This window comes from Zea mays, chromosome 5 (assembly GCF_902167145.1).
Source record: "Zea mays cultivar B73 chromosome 5, Zm-B73-REFERENCE-NAM-5.0, whole genome shotgun sequence".
Classification (NCBI taxonomy): domain Eukaryota; kingdom Viridiplantae; phylum Streptophyta; class Magnoliopsida; order Poales; family Poaceae; genus Zea; species Zea mays.
In genome coordinates, this window is record NC_050100.1 from 133,912,199 (window position 1) to 133,930,144 (window position 17,946).

At 41.2% G+C, this 17,946-nt stretch overlaps 2 protein-coding genes across 2 annotated transcripts; one reads left to right on the top strand and one right to left on the bottom strand.

The window, feature by feature from the left end:
- Positions 1-1,511: 1,511 nt before the first annotated feature.
- Positions 1,512-3,921, top strand: LOC100384035 (uncharacterized). Its single transcript, NM_001176643.1, is given in 8 exon segments — positions 1,512-1,768; positions 1,864-2,408; positions 2,497-2,583; positions 2,661-2,717; positions 2,806-3,044; positions 3,245-3,363; positions 3,454-3,540; positions 3,639-3,921. Coding segments are annotated over 8 exon segments (1,512 nt in total). The 5' UTR covers positions 1,512-1,549; the 3' UTR covers positions 3,798-3,921.
- A 7,553-nt stretch (positions 3,922-11,474) lies between these two features.
- Positions 11,475-16,805, bottom strand: LOC103626904 (uncharacterized). The gene is made up of 11 exons (XM_020537720.3): positions 16,242-16,805; positions 15,920-16,089; positions 14,167-14,353; positions 13,598-14,067; positions 13,429-13,521; positions 13,038-13,136; positions 12,606-12,950; positions 12,349-12,525; positions 12,018-12,254; positions 11,898-11,937; positions 11,475-11,821 (listed from the first exon to the last, which is right to left on the bottom strand). Exons 2-11 carry the CDS (start codon positions 16,079-16,081, stop codon positions 11,790-11,792), a joined length of 1,842 nt encoding a protein of 613 aa, XP_020393309.1. The 5' UTR covers positions 16,082-16,089; positions 16,242-16,805; the 3' UTR covers positions 11,475-11,789.
- Positions 16,806-17,946: the final 1,141 nt, after the last annotated feature.

Here is a 17,946-nt window from a genome sequence, read left to right on the forward strand (position 1 = left end):
GTAAGTCTATTCCTATGTTCTGCCATCAGTTCTTTGTTCTGTTTTTCCTATTTCCCTTCTTCCCGTAAAGCACATTCCCATTTTCTCGTATAGTCTATGTCTAGCTAAAATTAAAAAACACACATGGTCTCAAGGAGATTCGAACCTGAGACCCCCTAAGAAGAGCAGTAGTTACCGCTACATCACATGTGTGTTTATATCTACATCTATGATAGAAAAAACATCTACTACATCTCTCCCTAAGTCTACTTGCTACCCTTGCACAATGTGTAGTAGTAGATAAGTATCACCGAGATTTTTGAATTATATTTTTGGATGGAAGAAGTAGTAGTTAAAAAAGAGCCTTGCATGCAATTTCTTTTGTTTGAATAAAGTTTTCAACTTAAATTTCTTTTTTGCATGCGTGACATTTATTTTCCGTAATATTTTTTCCATGGATCTGATGAGTCATTTTCATAAACCAACGACAAGGATGAATCCATGTTTCTTGGAAACCCCGAACAAAACACCACTAGCAGGAGCCGCTCGCGTTGGCGTCGCTTATCGAACAGAGAAAATACGGAATTGTCCTAATATCATTTGTAGATAGTGTATGTAAAACCTTGATGGACATTATTGTAATTCTGTACAAAGGCGGTTCATATTCTAATATAAAATGATGAACAGTGTCTTGCATAAGATACCTTTTTTGAGGGCCATTGTTTTGTGTCGCTTAAGGCAAAGAAGATGAGTTTTTATACTCTATTGTCTTGTCATTTCTCTACGCATCACTTTCGTTTATATTTCTATCCGAAGACCTTCCTCCTCCACGTGTTGATCTTAGGACGAAGGTCTACATTCCTAAAATATGTTGCTTTGATTTTCAACATCTTTAGAGATTGAAATCAAGTATCCAACACCACAAGCTTGCTGGTAATGTCCCTTTGGAAGGAGAACGAAACCTAGACGTCACGGTGACGGCCAAAGAAAACACTCCTACCACTGTAGATTCCATGGATATGAATTTGGATTAAGAAGAAAAAAAATCAACGTTTAATGATAGAGATGTTGGTCTGCTGCCTGCTGGGATCTACTACAATTTGTGGATGTCAACTGGGTACCGCCGGCTGATATTTCTATAATGACGACAGCTAAGAGAGTAGGCAGGGCAGGGGTTTGGTTTTGTGAGCACGTCACGAAGCTACTAATTATCATGTTTGTTCTGTTCGCAACTTCTGTGTTAAGAAACCTGGTAGGCCGGTACTAGGTGCGGGTGCGACAATAATGACACCTATACATCAGCGTTTCCGCGCCTACTCCTCACCTTTAAAACCGATGCTGCTGACACGCGACGATGTGACAACTGACAAGCCATCCAAATTTTCGTCCACAAGTCAACGATGATCCCTTTTGTGTCTGGCGGCAGATTTGACTTCCAACTTCCAAGAGAGGAATCGAAAGCCTCTTTTGACTCCTGCTCTTTGTCCTCCATTTCCATCGTCACCAACACCCAACCCAACCCAACGCACACTGACTGAACCAGAGCGCGAGGACAGCAGCTCGCTCGACCATGGAGAACCGACACCAAGTGGCTGCACCTGCACGAGGCGAGGTGTGGGCCGAGATGAAGAAGCAGGTGCGCCTCGCCGCGCCGCTCGCCGCGGGGTTCCTCCTGCAGAAGGTGATCCAGACGATCTCCATCATGTTCGTGGGGCGGCTCGGCGAGCTGCCTCTCGCCAGCGCGTCCCTGGCCACCTCGTTCGCCAGCGTCACCGGCTTCAGCCTGCTGGTGTGTAGGCAGAGAGGCAAATCTTGCGACTAATCTCCTAGAACGGCTCGATTAGCTAGACATGCACTGAGCACCGTTCGCTGTGGCAAGACCAGACAGGCATGGCGAGCAGCCTGGACACGCTGTGCGGGCAGGCGTTCGGCGCGGCGCGGCACCAGCTGCTGGGCGTGCACAAGCAGCGGGCGATGCTGGTGGTCGGCGCGGCGAGCGTCCCCGTGGCGCTCGTGTGGGCCTACACCGGCGACATCCTGGTGTGGTTCAGGCAGGACCGGGAGATCGCGGCGGGCGCCGGCAGCTACATCCGGTGCCTGATCCCGGCGCTGTTCCTGTTCGGGCAGCTGCAGTGCCACGTCCGGTTCCTGCAGCCGCAGAACGTGGTGGTGCCGGTGATGCTCAGCTCCGGCGCCACCGTCGCGCTGCACGTGGCCGTCTGCTGGCTGCTGGTGCGCAGGCTGGGCCTGGGCGCCGACGGCGCCGCGCTGGCCAACGCCGTCTCCAACCTCGCCAACCTGTCCGCCCTGGCGCTCTACATCCGGCTCTCGCCGTCCTGCAAGGACACCTGGGCGGGGTTCTCGCGCGAGGCGTTCCGCGGCATTCTCGTCTTCTTGAAGCTCGCCGTGCCTTCGGCTGCCATGGTCTGGTGAGCGTCCATTGATTATCCCATTATTCCCATAGTGTTATTGTATTTGTAGTATATATGACTTGAGGAAGACGATGCTGGGGCGCAGCATGGAGTGGTGGTCCTTCGAGCTCCTGGTTCTGCTTTCCGGCCTTCTCCCTAACCCCAAGCTTGAGACCGCCGTCATGTCGATCTGGTGGGTGTGCCGTGAAAGCCTAGCTCTATATATCTCTGAAAATTCCTATGCTTAATAATGTTCTATGATTCTTGCAGCTTCAACACTTACGTCTTCGCATTCATGTTCCCAATGGGGCTCGGTGCTGCAGCAAGGTTAGTAAGTGTTAGCCACACAGATCTTGATGACGTTGACAATGCTCACCATACATCTTTCTGTTGTATAATAACGATCTCTGCGCAGCATACGCGTCTCCAACGAGCTTGGTGCAGGACGGCCACGCGAGGCCCGCCTGGCGACTCGGGTGGTCATGCTCCTGGCCTTCTCCCTGGGCGTCTCGGAAGGCCTTGTCATGGTGCTGGCGCGCAGCCTGCTCGGCTACGCCTACGCCAACGACAAGCAAGTCGCCTTGTACACCTCTAGGTTGATGCCGATCCTCGCCGCCTCCACCCTGTTTGACTGCCTCCAGTGCGTCCTATCAGGTACCGGAGTTTTCCGTACTCGAATATTTATCCGTTCGTTAATTTATTTTTAAACTAAAACATGGCAAACGAAAAAAACATAGATTATTTTTTTCTGTTAGTAAATTGCATTCATTATGCACAAGTAAAACACAGCATATTATGAGTTTCTATGAGTCGTGGCGTTTGAAATTTACATGTCCTCCATACTTGATGAGCAGGTGTTGTCAGGGGCTGTGGCCGACAAAAGATGGGCGCCTTTATCAACGTTGCGGCATTCTACATTGTCGGCATCCCTGTAGCGTCCGTTTTCGCCTTCGTTCGTCACCTCGGTGGAATGGTGCTTACGGCTTCTCATGAACCTCTCATTTGGAATAAGTTGATTTATTTCAAAACATTCTAAAAGAGATCCCCTGTTTGAACTGAACAGGGTCTTTGGTTTGGGATCTTGTGCGGAGTAGCAGTGCAGATGATCCTGCTTCTTTGCATCACCTTGTACACTAACTGGAACAAAGAAGTAAGCTAGCTGAGGCCAGGGTTTGAGTGCATTTTTTTTAATTCAGATTCTTTTTTTTTTCTTTTCATATGTCCCAACGTTGCTTGTTGGGTCTGCAGGTATCGAAGGCAAATGACAGGCTTTTCAGCTGTTCTCTTCCTGTCAACGACACCATAACATCGGGTGTTAGCGAGCAGGGAAATGGATGTAGTTTTGTTGGGAACAAGGATGGTGCTAATGGAGACATTGAGCTGACAAGTGGTCTCAACAAAGGTTGATGGCTACAATGCTACTTTTCTACTCATCTATTTAGCTTAATTGTAGGCTGGTAAATAGCATCCAGTGGAATGTACGTACTCACTGCTTAGCCTTCAGTTGAAAGCAGCAAACCATGGTGGTCGTATGGACCTCTTTTTTTTTTCTTCCCAGTAGGTTCAACATTTTTCTGTAGTCTTGCTAAGCCATGACGATAAGAAAAAAATAATAGATCCGTTAAACAAGTAGTGATGAAAATGTTGACAGTAGATTGAAACCGTATCATACATCAGTAACGCTAGAATTAGTGAGATCGATCTAGACTGATTTAGAGCCCATCCACCAGACTCAGAAACACCTCTCCGTAGGACCTGTCTACGATATGCAGCTAAAAGAGCAGGCATTCAGCATGCTGCCTGGCGTAGATACTTTGCTGTCCATCTATAATACAGCTCTTTTCAACGGTACAGCAAAAATAGCTTGCCTTATGCTCAATTGCTCATACACAAGAATGGACCCACCAATTTACATCAAAGAAGTCTGCTTGGTTCCTGTCCAGCCATAATATCTTTTCCATCACGCTATCTCTAACAACGTCTCCTAAATTCTATCCCTAAAGAAATATTCTCTGTCATATATAGCACGCTCTAAAAGATTCTATCATCTATATTTTCTTCATCTCCAGCAATGTCCCCTAAATTCGGTCCTCTTATATCTATACAGGGTTTAAAATAGTGGGCTATAGCGGCGCTATAGCCCAACTATAACCTTTTGGAGGACCTAAAGTTACGATATTTTATTTTCAGACGCTATTTCAGCTGCAACCGCTATAGCCCGATTTAGCTCCACTAAATGTCATAGCTTTAGCACCAAATAGCCACGCTATTTCTATTTTTCATGGTGGGCCAAAAAATAATGAATGTAATGAAGAAGGATGAGGATGCTCAATGATATTAATTATTGTAATGAAGATAAATCTAAACTTGCTTGATACATAACAACCTAAACTTGCTTTATACATAATAAGATTATGCACATGATATTCATTCTTCTTATTCAGATGAGTCTATACTTGATCAATAGATTGCACTAGTAAGTTTTTTGGTATTGTGTTGCTATCATGTTAGCGAAATGGTAAATTCACTACTCTAGTATTTAGAACTAAGTAAACCTATTAATTATCATGTTGTGCAACTATCTAATAGTGGCTAACTATGTTATTGAAGTGCCAAATACTTGAATTCCATGAATCATGTATTGTGTACTGTCTCTAGTCTCCTAGAGCCTTGAAAACATATTAGTCTTAATTAAATATCTTGACTTCAATATAGTTTTTGCATAAATCACGGATATTTTTATGCTTTTCTATAAGTTCGCTATTTGCTATATCTGCGCTATAGCCGCGCAATAGCTTTGTAGCCTCGAAAAAATGATCCCGCTATTTTGCATAGCCCGCTATTTTAAACCTTGTATCTATAGTGTACCGGATTTCATAATGCACATTGTTTTTACGTGTCACTTATAGAAAAATTAATTGCATTTGTTGCGAAATAAAATACTTCTTACAATACATTTTCATTTTTTATACAAATTACTCATTGGTCATATTATTTAACAAAAAATTGTATTATGTATTTTCCTTATCATACGCACGGAAACGAAAAATCGTTCATGTGATCCAAGACTTAATTAGAGACTAATTAATTTTAAAAACCGACTACAGCCAAGCAATAGGAGACAAATTTGCACGGCCTCAGACAACTGTCACATGCGCATGAGAAAAAGTAGAGAGAGGAAGAGGCTGGACTGCGTGTGAGAGCAGGATAGCGGATGAACAAGTACACTCTGACTTTAGCGTTCGTCGAAGCCATCCGCTATTTTACAGTTCCTCTTACAGGTTGCTGCTGGAGCAGATAGCGTACGTCTTATCTGCTAAATTTAGAGTACAGGGTCATTTAACAAGGATTGCTGGAGACAACCTCACTTGCTATAGAATTTGGCTGCTCTGTTTGCGTTCTCTGTTGAATGAAACATGCATGATGCTACAGTGAATATAAGAGATGCATGGTGCTACATTGAATATAAGCAACCATAATAGCTTTGCATGGCCTTTAGGTGCTCCGTTGGAGGCAACTTTATAGTGCGTTTGGTTTAGTTGTTAGTTGTCCGCTGTGAAAAAATTGATGTGGGAAAAAAACTAAAACTTGTTTGATTTAAACTTCTGTGAGTTGTCTATGGCAAACAATCTGTATATTGTTTATATGCAATTTATTTAACTACATCTCTTAATATATCTAGTCAAAAACACATTTCACATTTGTGTTCGTGATACTTTTACAAATAAACCAATTTTACAATTATATTTTTTATTTTTATTAAAAATATATTTTTCATTTATTATAAAACTTAATTATTTTTAATTCTATTTTAATTTCTATCTGTTATATCTATTTATTAATATAACGAAATAGAATAATCAGCAAAAGCAGGGTACAAACTGCTTTCAGATTTGTACTACAGAAAAACTGCTTTTCAAAGTAGCTATATAGACAAACTAGATCCTTTTTTCAGCTTCTGCTTTTTCAAAATAGAAGTAGGTTCAAAAAGCTAAATTAAACGCACAGTTAGAATCAACATACCATCTAGGATAGCGTCGAATCTTATGATTTAAAAGACGATTAAGTATTGGGTGCTTCAATTCACAATGGGGGTTGTTGGCTAAAGTGAATCAACATTAAAGCTATATCTAACAATATTTATGTTTAAACTTTAGGATTTTTACGATCATGAATACAACACATCAGAGTTAGCAACGTCTCTTATGGTGACTTGGTATTTACGGTCAAAATTGAGGATTTTACACTCAAAACTGAAGATTTTCACCCTCAAACCTAGAGCGCATTCACCAGTGTACCACATACCATATTTTTCGTGTACACATTGAAAAAGTAATCCCTTGATTTATGATGTTCAAGTGTCACACCTAGATTTAAGGGGTAACCCGGGTGCTCATATGTGCGCCAAAGAAGAACAACACATACAATGACCAAGTGTATAAGGATAAATGTCACAAACATTATTACATAACGAGAACGTCTTACAAAATAATTGATAATAAATAAAGTGAACTAATAGTATTTCCTTGACGGCATTAAGTCGACTGAGAGACGACTCCTAGACCTCGTCGAACTCCTCGTAGTAGTCTTCCTTCAGGGCCACCTGCTCTTCACCTATGGGGGAAGAGTTTTATCGCAAGAGTGAGCTCACAAAAGTTCATCGCTCAACAAGTGTGGGGAAAATGTGTATGATCTTACTTAGGGTGGGGGCTCATGTATAGTGTCAGGCTGATCAACAAATAATGATTAAGGCAAAACATTGCTTTTAATATGTTGATCAAATTTTATTAGCAGTTATTAAGTATAAGTAAATACCGTCCCAATAAAGTAATAGATCAAAATTAATAATAAAACCACAATGTGATGCATATGGCAAATTAATAAGTTAATCATGCGAGAGTCCTGAGTCGCTCTTTGACCGCGAGCACGACTGATATACCAATTTTACACTCTACAGAGGATGCACATGTTTACCCACAAGACGTGTTCCCTTTGTCGCCTCGGGTTGATCAAACCCTTAAACACTACCAAGGTGAGTAGACGAGGGTACACTGTGAGGCATTTACAAAGTCCCACTAGAGGAGAGAACCTGCTACGTGTTCCCTTTATTATTGATCTTTCTTCTGAACAAACAGGACCGACGCGCTCCAAGGTGAGGAACTAGGGCGAATATACCCCGAATTCTGTAGCTCCTTCAATTGCTTCTTAAGCTCTTTCAGTTCCTCTACTAACATTCTATAGTGATGTTTAGAAATAGGAGCGGTCCCAAGTAAGAGGTCAATAACAAACTCAACTTCCCTATCCAGAGGCATCCCAGGCAACTCTTTCGGAAAGACATCCGGGAAATCTCTAACCACACGGATATGATCACCCACAAATTTGCCATCTAGTATGCATAAGTAGGCTTAGTGGATGGTGATAGGGTGATTTTGACTTCGAATCTATCTTCATCTAGACTAGTGAGTTCTGATAGTCGCCTAGAGGGGGGGCGTGAATAGGGCGAAACTGAAATTTACAAATATAAACACAACTACAAGACGGGTTAGCGTTAGAAATAAAAATGAGTCCGCGAGAGAGGGTGCAAAACAAATCTCAAGCAAATAAGGAGTGTGACACAAGGATTTGTTTTACCGAGGTTCGGTTCTCGCAAACCTACTCCCCGTTGAGGTGGTCACAAAGACCGGGTCTCTTTCAACCCTTTCCCTCTCTCAAACGGTCCCTCCGACCGAGTGAGCTTCTCTTCTCAAATCAAAACCGGGAACAAAACTTCCCCGCAAGGGCCACCACACAATTGGTGCCTCTTGCCTTGATTACAATGGAGTTTTGATCATAAGAACAAGTGAGAAAGAAAAGAAGCAATCCAAGCGCAAGAGCTCAAAAGAACACGACAAATCTCTCTCGCTAATCACTAAAGCCTTGTGTGGAATTGGAGAGGATTTGATCACTTGGGTGTGTCTAGAATTGAATGCCTAGCTCTTGTAAGTGGTTGAGAAGTGGAAAACTTGGATGCAATGAATGGTGGGTGGTTGGGGGTATTTATAGCCCCAACCACCAAACTAGCCGTTTGGTGGGGCTGTCTGCCGTATGGTGCACCGGACAGTCCGGTGCACACCGGACATGTCCGGTGCGCCAGCCACGTCACCAAAACCGTTGGGTTCCGACCGTTGGAGTTCTGACTTCTGGGCCCGCCTATATGTCCGGTGGCGCACCGGACATGTACTGTTGAGTGTCCGGTGCGCCAGTATGGGCGTGCCTGACTTCTGCGCGCGCTGGCGCGCAATAAATGCGTTGCAGGTAGCCATTGGCGCCGAAATAGCCGTTGCCCCACAGTTACACCGGACAGTCCGGTGTACACCGGACATGTCCGGTGAATTATAGCGGAGCAGCTGTTACGAATTCCCGAGGCTGCCAAGTTCCAGAGCCGCGTCCTCTTGGAGCACCGGACACTGTCCGGTGTACACCGGACAGTCCGGTGAATTATAGCACGCCGGCTCTGAAAATTCCCGAGGCTGAGGAGTTCAGCGTGAAGTCCCCTGGTGCACCGGACACTGTCCGGTGGCACACCGGACAGTCCGGTGCGCCAGACCAGGGAGCCTTTCGGGATGCCTTTAGCTCTCTATTTTGAACCCAACATTGGTCTTTTTAATTGGCTTGTTGTGAACCTTTGGCACCTGTATAACTTATACACTAGAGCAAACTAGTTAGTCCAATTATTTGTGTTGGGCATTTCAACCACCAAAATTATTTAGGAACTAGGTGTAAGCCTAATTCCCTTTCAATCTCCCCCTTTTTGGTGATGGATGCCAACACAAACCAAAGCAAATATAGAAGTGCATAATTGAACTAGTTTGCATAATGTAAGTGCAAAGGTTGCTTGGAATTGAGCCAATATAAATACTTACGAGATATGCATGGATTGTTTCTTCATTTTTAACATTTTGGACCACGCTTGCACCACAGATTTTGTTTTTGCAAATTCTTTTGTAAATCCTTTTCAAAGTTCTTTTGCAAATAGTCAAAGGTAAATGAATAAGATTTTACGAAGCATTTTCAAGATTTGAAATTTTCTCCCCCTGTTTCAAATGCTTTTCCTTTGACTAAACAAAACTCCCCCTAAATGAAATCCTCCTCTTAGTGTTCAAGAGGGTTTTGATATTAATTTTGAAAAGGGTATACCAATTTGAAATTATATCACAAGTAAGATATCAATTCGAAGATAAACTAAAATTTTTGAAAGTGGTGGTGGTCCTTTTGCTTTGGGCTCTTATTCTCTCCCCCTTTGGCATGAAGCACCAAAAACGGAATCATTAGAGCCCTTAAAGTACTTTCTTCCCCTTTGGTCATAAATAAATGAGTGAAGATTGTACCAAAGACGAAGTCCTTTTGCTTTGAACTCTCTCCAAAAAGATGGAGAGATGCGCGGAGCGACGGCGAGAATGAGTTGCGGAGTGGAAGCCTTTTGTCTTCGCCGAAGACTCCAATTCCCTTTCAATATACCTATGACTTGGTTTGAAATAGACTTGAAAACACATTAGTCATGGCATATGAAAGAGACATGATCAAGGTATATAAATGAGCTATGTGTGCAAATCAACAAAAGAAGTTCCTGGAATCAAGAATATTTAGCTCATGCCTAAGTTTGTTGAAAGTTTGTTCATCAAGTGGCTTGGTAAAGATATCAGCTAATTGATCTTTAGTGTTAATGTAAGAAATCTCGATATCTCCCTTTTGTTGGTGATCCCTAAGAAAATGATACCGAATGGCTATGTGTTTAGTGCGGCTATGCTTGACGGGATTATCCGCCATCTTGATTGCACTCTCATTATCACATAGCAAAGGGACTTTGGTTAATTTGTAACCGTAGTCCCGCAGGGTTTGCCTCATCCAAAGCAATTGCGCGCAACAATGGCCTGCGACAATGTACTCGGCTTCGGTGGTAGAAAGAGCTACGGAATTTTGCTTCTTTGAAGCCCAAGACACCAAGGATCTTCCCAAGAACTGGCAAGTCCCCGATGTGCTTTTTCTATTAATCTTACACCCCGCCCAGTCGGCATCCGAATAACCAATCAAATCAAATGTGGATCCCCGAGGGTACCAAACCCCAAACTTAGGAGTATAAGCCAAATATCTCAAGATTCGTTTTACGACCGTAAGGTGAGATTCCTTAGGGTCGGATTGGAATGTTGCACACATGCAAACGGAAAGCATAATGTCCGGTCGAGATGCACATAAATAGAGTAATGAACCTATCATCACCGGTATACCTTTTGATCGACGGATTTACCTCCCGTGTCGAGGTCGAGATGCCCATTGGTTCCCATGGGTGTCTTGATGGGCTTAGCATCCTTCATTCCAAACTTGGTTAGAATGTCTTGAGTATACTTCGTTTGGCTAATGAAGGTGCCTTCTTGGAGTTGCTTGACTTGGAATCCTAGAAAATACTGCAACTCCCCCATCATCGACATCTCGAATTTTTGTGTCATGATCCTACTAAATTCTTCACATGTAGATTCGTTAGTAGACCCAAATATAATATCATCAACATAAATTTGGCATACAAACAAATCATTGTCAAGAGTTTTAGTGAATAAAGTAGGATCGGCCTTGCCGACTTTGAAGCCATTAGCTATAAGGAAATCTCTTAGGCATTCATACCATGCTCTCACTACACGACGGTTCACTTACAGCGACCTACGGTTGGTTGCTAAAACGGCCTTCAGCGACCTACGGTTGGTCGCTAAAAACCTTTAGCGACCCATAAGGATGGTCGCTGTAAGTGCCGTCGCTAAAGGCTTTAGCGACCGACATCTTTTTAGCGACCGACCGTCCGTTGCTAATATTGTATATTTAGCGACCGACCGTGAGTGGCTGTACTGTAGATTTAGCAACCAACCGTCAATCGTCATACTATACATTTAGCAACCAACAGAAAGTCACGGTTTCTACAGTTTTTATTAATAATAATATGCATTTAATTAAGCACCACAAATCACAGATTTTTATACACAAATCATAAAGACATACACAACAGTATACCACAGTCATAGATCCATCACATAAACACAAAAGCACCACAATTATATGACAAAAGCATCACAATTATAATATCATTCACAACTAGATCATTTACAGATAGCTAGCTAGATTATTCACAAAAGCTCCAGAGATAATCAGTCACAAAAGCACCGCAGCGACATCACTCCAGCTTGAAGCAGTTCAAAAGCCCACAACTACATCACTAATGTTTCATATCACTCTAGCTATTGTTCAAAAGCCCACAACTACATCACTCTAGCTGCTCCAGAGCTGATCAGTCACAAAAGCACCAAAGCTACACTAATACTTCAGGCAGTTCAAAAACCTTCAGACAACCACTCCAGCTTCTTGTATCCTCCTGTTTTAAGGTACAAGCTTTCTTTGTCCAGAACACCCTAGAAAAAAATACATCAAATTAGTATATTGTTGCTACATTTGCAAATAAAAATACAGTTTTGATGCCTTGTCTACCTTCAGTAGACGGTGTTGCAGCCTTATGCACCAACTTCAGCTGGTGCAATCAAGGTTAATCATCATTAAGTTGATGGCTCATATAAATCTAAACATAAAAACGATAAGATATAGACTTACTTTCTTGTACGGCCATGCAACTGACATCATGTAAGCATCAGCCATAGTTTCCACATTGGCACAAGGGCGAGGCAAAATTGTATCTCGTTTTAGCACACAAGTTACAATAACTTCACAATATTGCCTTCCAAGGATCTGGCCTCCAACTGTTGTGCTTGGTTTAGTTGAAACAATTGTCCCTTTAGCCACAGGCAAATCAGATCTCAACATAGCATATAATATGACATCTTTTCCAACCTGGTGCAAATGATTAAGAATAATTCACTTCAATGTTTTTGAGGGTTTATGAAAATAAAGGTTAGAAAATGTATGAAATGAATGAGAGCATTACAAGATCATCATGTTTAGAGTGTGAAGCTTCAGCAAAGTGCCTTGTAGATCTTGGTGAGTTTGCACCTTGCATCTGATGAAATATTTGATCATCCTCATCATCTAATTTCTCATCTTCAGAAGCACAATATTCTTCATTGTCTTCCTCATCCTCAGCAGCAAACTTGTTCCTCATCACCTTAAGAAACACAATTTCATAGCATAGTACAAGAAATCTAGAAAATTAGGATAAAGAGCATGAATGAAAATATTGAATACCTTATGTTGAAATGAAGTAGAGCCGCGATGTGACGTGGGCTCTTCACTTGCCCGGTCTGGTTGAGCCCTTTGCTCAATTTGAGTCTGTAGCTCAAGTACACGCTGTTCTAAAGCAGCCTTCTCACTTTGAACCTTTGTACGAGCAAGAATCTCCATTTGTAGTCTTGTTGCAGTATAAGACTTCAACCCTGGAGTGCCAATATCTTGAGGAGTAGGGCCTAAACCCAAAACACGAACATATCCTTTTGGCTCTTTCGTTCCACAAACAACAGAGAATACATCACCCTCTTGAATTGACCGGTCCTTTAACTCTGGATATACTCCAACAACATCATTAAGTTGGTCCTATAGAGAATTAAAGATGATTCACATCATAAAAAGTAATTCAGATAGAAATGCATATTGTACTAAAAATTAACAACAAAGCCTTACAATTATTGGTTTTGCCTGTTCTGTAGGAACTCCATTTTTTCTTGTATGGGTTTGGATAAAGTTTTCATCTCTTCGTGGAGGACGTCCTAGTTTCACAGCCTGCAAACATACTTTGTTATTTGGTGCCCACATTTTAGTAAACAATGAATGATTATCAAGTGAGTTCATTGAAAACAGCAAGGAATCATCTTTGGTTAAAGCTGGACTACAACAGGTGGTTTAGGAGTGAGTTCTGAGGAAAACAGCACAGTAGCACAAGTAGTCAAGTGGTGAAAGCTGGACTACAACAGCACAAGGAACACAAGACAGCAGCACTAGTAGTAAAATACATCTAATGTGGAGCAGCAGGATGTAATCATGAATAGAGATAGTAAAATACAAAGAACATTACCAAATCATATTCTGAACATGCATAGCTCACACTGCCGGCTGTATGGTGCATCTTTAGCTTTTGTCGATTTATTTTAGCCTTTTCTGAGCGATCCTAAAAATAGAATAAAAAATATGTGTTACAGGATTGAAGTATGGTTGCTTTATTAGAACTAAAGTGTAGAGCTTACCTGAAATTCAGAAGACATCCAATAGTTGTACATAGAGTGCCAATCATCATCATTAACCCTCTTATCAGGACATTCTGGAATTTCTTTTATAGACAATTCAGGATTGAAGTATCGTTGCTTTATGGATGCTTTAAATTGCTTCCACTTCTTTCCAGCTGTGCGCATCACCCAGTTTAAGGCAGCATCATCTACATCATAATATGTCTTTATATCCTCCCACAGCTCATACTTCTTGTTAATATCAACAAGCCTCCAGTCCGTGGTAGCAATAGACAATTTCTTTCTAACTTGACACCCAATAGCACTTGAAAGTTGTCTAGCACTTTTACCAATAGGCTGACCTCGATCATTGAGTAAAATTTTGATTTTTGGCATTTCAGGTGACCTTGAGAATATTCCCTCCATCTTAGTTATGCCCCTTGCAGGCCTCTTTTTTGTAGCATTGATTGGATCATCCTCGGTAACTTCAACTTAAGCAAATGAAAAGCACACATTGGTAACTGTTAAAAGAAGTTGCATGTACTAAATGATATACATGATATATAAATATGAGGATTATGAGTCATCACCATTGTCGGTGAGAAAATCTCCCACCGTCTGCAAATCAGCAATCGCTTGTTCGTCTTGAGGTTGAGCATTTTGTCTTTGTGGCCTTGGTCGCAAGTTTGGAGGTTTAGTTGTTGGAACACTTTGTCTTTGCGGCCTTGGTCGCAAGTTTGGAGGTTTAGTTGTTGGAACACTTGTCTTCTGTTTTTTCTACAAGCAAATGGATTCAGCAATATAAATACACACTAAAACTGCTAGAACTAAAACTGCTATAAAACTGAAACTGCTATATAAATACACACTGAAATGTAGCATCTACAGAAAATGTGCAAGTGAAACTGAAACTGAAACTGAAACTGAAACAGATGATACACAGAAAATGTGCTAAGCCATCTGCAAGTGCTATATAAAACTGCTATATAAAACTGAAACATGCTATACACTGAAAATGATACACTGAAAACTGCTATATAAAACTGAAACTGAAACAGCAATCTGCAAGTGCTATAAAAAATGTAACATGCTAAGCCATCTACAGAAAATGTAACATGGCATATCAATTTTCTGTAGATGGCTATCTGTGCTGTTCTTAATTTTGTTATACTTATCTCCCCCCATTCGTCTCTCTCCCCCTAGTATGTCACTGTGTATTTGTGCTCCTCCTAGTGCTCCCAGTCTGTAATAGTATTTGTGTTCCTCCTAGTATGTGACTGTGTATTTGTAGTAGTGCTCCCAGTCTGTAATAGTATTTGTGCTCCTCCTAGTGCTCCCAGACTTGACTGTAATGACAGTATGTTCTGTGTATTTGTTTCTGTTAGTGTTTGTGCTCCCAGCTAGTATTTGTGCTCCCAATCTGTTAGTATTTCTGTTAGTGTTTGTGCTCCCAGCTGAGTTCTGGGAAGTTACTGAGTTCTGGGAAGTTACTGGGAAGTTACTGAGTTCTGGGAAGTTACTGAGTTCTTGAACTGGGCGATGGTATGAAGTCTGGGAACACTAGGAAGTTACTGAGTTCCCAGCTAGTGCCTCCTTCTCAGCTGTGGATCCAACGTGTCGCTGTTCCCAGACTTCTAGGAACACTAGGAAATTACTGAGGTCAGAAAATTACTGAGGTCAGAAACTACTGAGGTCACTAGGAAATTAGGAAATTACTGAGTTCAGAAACTGGGAACACTAGAAAATTACTGAGGTCAGAAACTCGTCGCTGTTCCCAGACTTCTGGGAAGTTACTGAGTTCCCAGCTAGTATGTTTCTGGGAAGTTACTGAGTTCCCATCTAGTTTCTGTTAGTGTTCCGCAGCCTGTATGATCAGCTAGTATGGTGCGGCGGAATTGCATATATGGAAACGGAATTAGCGACTCAGAAACGCTATATATGGAAACGGAATTGTATGAAACAGAAACGCGACAAAAAGTAATTCAGATAGAAATGCATATATGGAAACGGAATTGTAAGTACAGGAGAACAAGTTCATGGCCTACTACATTTCCCTATCCAATGTCTAACGCTAAGTGAACCATCCACCATGCATTTCAATATGTCCCAACCTAGTGAACATTCCTTTATGATGACATTTGCTGTGAGACATGATTAAAATTATAGCGTGGCTAATTCAAATAGCAGTGTTTATTGAAGATAAATATCGTTAGTGTCCATACTCTGAAACGCGACAACACTAACTGAGCTTATTCAGACTTCGGAATTTATTTGCAATAGCAACAATCAGCAGTCGGTGAGAACAAAACTGTATAAACTGAAATTCAGTTAAGAGATGCCAACCTTTGAAATTTTTTTGGATGGACCTTGGTGCTCCATACTCTTGACGATTTCAGGGATGTTAAGAGATGCCAACCTCCTTTTATTTCTTTCAATATTTTCTTGCTTCAGCTGCTCGTATTCACTACATGAACCATCTTTATTGCTTTCTCTTGCGCTTGCCATTTTTTTTCCTGAAATATCATCAAACATGGAATCATCAAACTTATTCAAACAATGAGATTAACTATTTATACTCAAACGATGAGATTAGCTATTTATACTCAAACAACAAGTGCATGCATATATTAAAAAAGATCATCAAACATGGAATCATCAAACTTACTTTCTAGATTTTTTTCCTTGTTTTACTCCACTAACGATGACACCATCTATATCTGTTCTAGCACATGGGACACATCCAACAATAAGACTTTCGAATACATTAGATTGCAGATCAAGGATTGGCGGAACTACATCATTTTCATCATCAATGATACCATAATCAACATCACTTCCATACAAATCTCGCGGTTTTGGCTGAACAACAGCAACCCATTCAGTATCAATTGGATCAGCAACATAGTAAACTTGCGTTGCCTGTGATGCTAATATGAAAGGTTCATCCGAGATCTTTTCACCAGTATTGAATAAATGTTTGAAATTCACTGTGGTGATTCCAAATTGATCCGTTCGAACCCATTTGTTGTTTACACGGTTATCAACCCAATCACACTTGAAAAGCACAATATTTCCTTTGTGGTGGTAGTTGAGTTCAAGAATTTCTTTTATGATACCATAAAAGATGTTTTTCCCTATAGTATGGTTGTCATCATTTCCTCTTTCGAAATGAGTTGTCTCAGCAGCTAACACTACCCCACTACTTTGGACAGACCTATTCTCATCATATGACTGTGTATGGAAGTTGAATCCATTTATTGAGTAGCTCTTATACTGATGTGCAATCATCATTGGTCCCTTAGCTAAAATTTTGATCTCTCCTGAGGCCTCCTCACATGTTTCCTCAACCTGTGGTACCAATACTATTGTTAAAGTGAAAAACTTTATGAGATTGTAAATTCAATTCTCCTTTTATACTTACATGTAACCTGAACCACTCATGGAAGGTTTTATGTTGCATGTGGTTGATCTCACGCTGATTTCGAACACCAATTGAGGAGAGGTATTGAGCATGTTTGCTGAAATGGCCAACATGAATTTTCTTTGAAGTATGGTATTGAGCAAAACGAAGAGTAAATAATCACACGATACTCGTTGAGTTAGATAGCTTACTTTAAATATGTTTCTATGTTGTAATAGTTGAAAAGGACATATCTATGTGCTTGAAGCCATGTCTTGTGATCTAAATTGACAACACACTTTCCAGCCAATGCTCGACCAATTTTGTGAAAGAATGGAGTTGTAACACAAATTTGTGTTGGTAAGCGATTTCTAACTCTATGGTTGAAGTGGGTCTCATCTTGTAAATACCGAGAACAAAGCGTGAGAGCCTCATCAAACAAAGAACCCTCCATAATTGATCCTTCCGGGTGACTTTTTGTACGCACATAGCCCTTGCATTTTTTTAGAAACCTATACATGTAAACGACATCACTCATCATGTTATTGAAAAATTATATCGTTATTTGTTTGCTATGTAATATACCAAAGAAAATTACCTCTCCACCGGCCACATGCTTCGAAAATGGATTGGGCCTGCCACTCTTGCTTGGGTAGGAAGATGTACCATCAAATGTACATTAATGGTAAAAAATGATGGAGGGAAAATAATCTCTAAAAGGCTCAAGATTTCAGCTATCTCAGATTCTAACCTTTGCATGTCACTTATTCGAATAACAGGAGAGTACAATTTTCTAAAGAACATGCTTAAACGAATCAGCACAGCACTAACTTCTTGAGGGAGAACTCTCCGGATAGCAAGTGGCAGTAAATCTTGTAGAAGAATGTGGTTGCCATGAGTATTAAGATTAACTATCTTTTTTTCATTGACAAGAACATTATGTCGTATATCAGCGGCATATCCATCAGGA

Excerpts from the sequence above, each read along its gene's own strand:
- LOC103626904 (XM_020537720.3), bottom strand. The coding sequence starts at position 16,081 with ATGGCAAGCGCAAGAGAAAGCAATAAAGATGGTTCATGTAGTGAATAC. Across the intron at positions 14,354-15,919 it reads CATCCAAAAAAATTTCAAAG|AAAAAACAGAAGACAAGTGT; the intron begins GTTGGCATCTCT and ends ATTTGCTTGTAG. Across the intron at positions 12,951-13,037 it reads AACAGGCAAAACCAATAATT|GACCAACTTAATGATGTTGT; the intron begins GTAAGGCTTTGT and ends AATTCTCTATAG.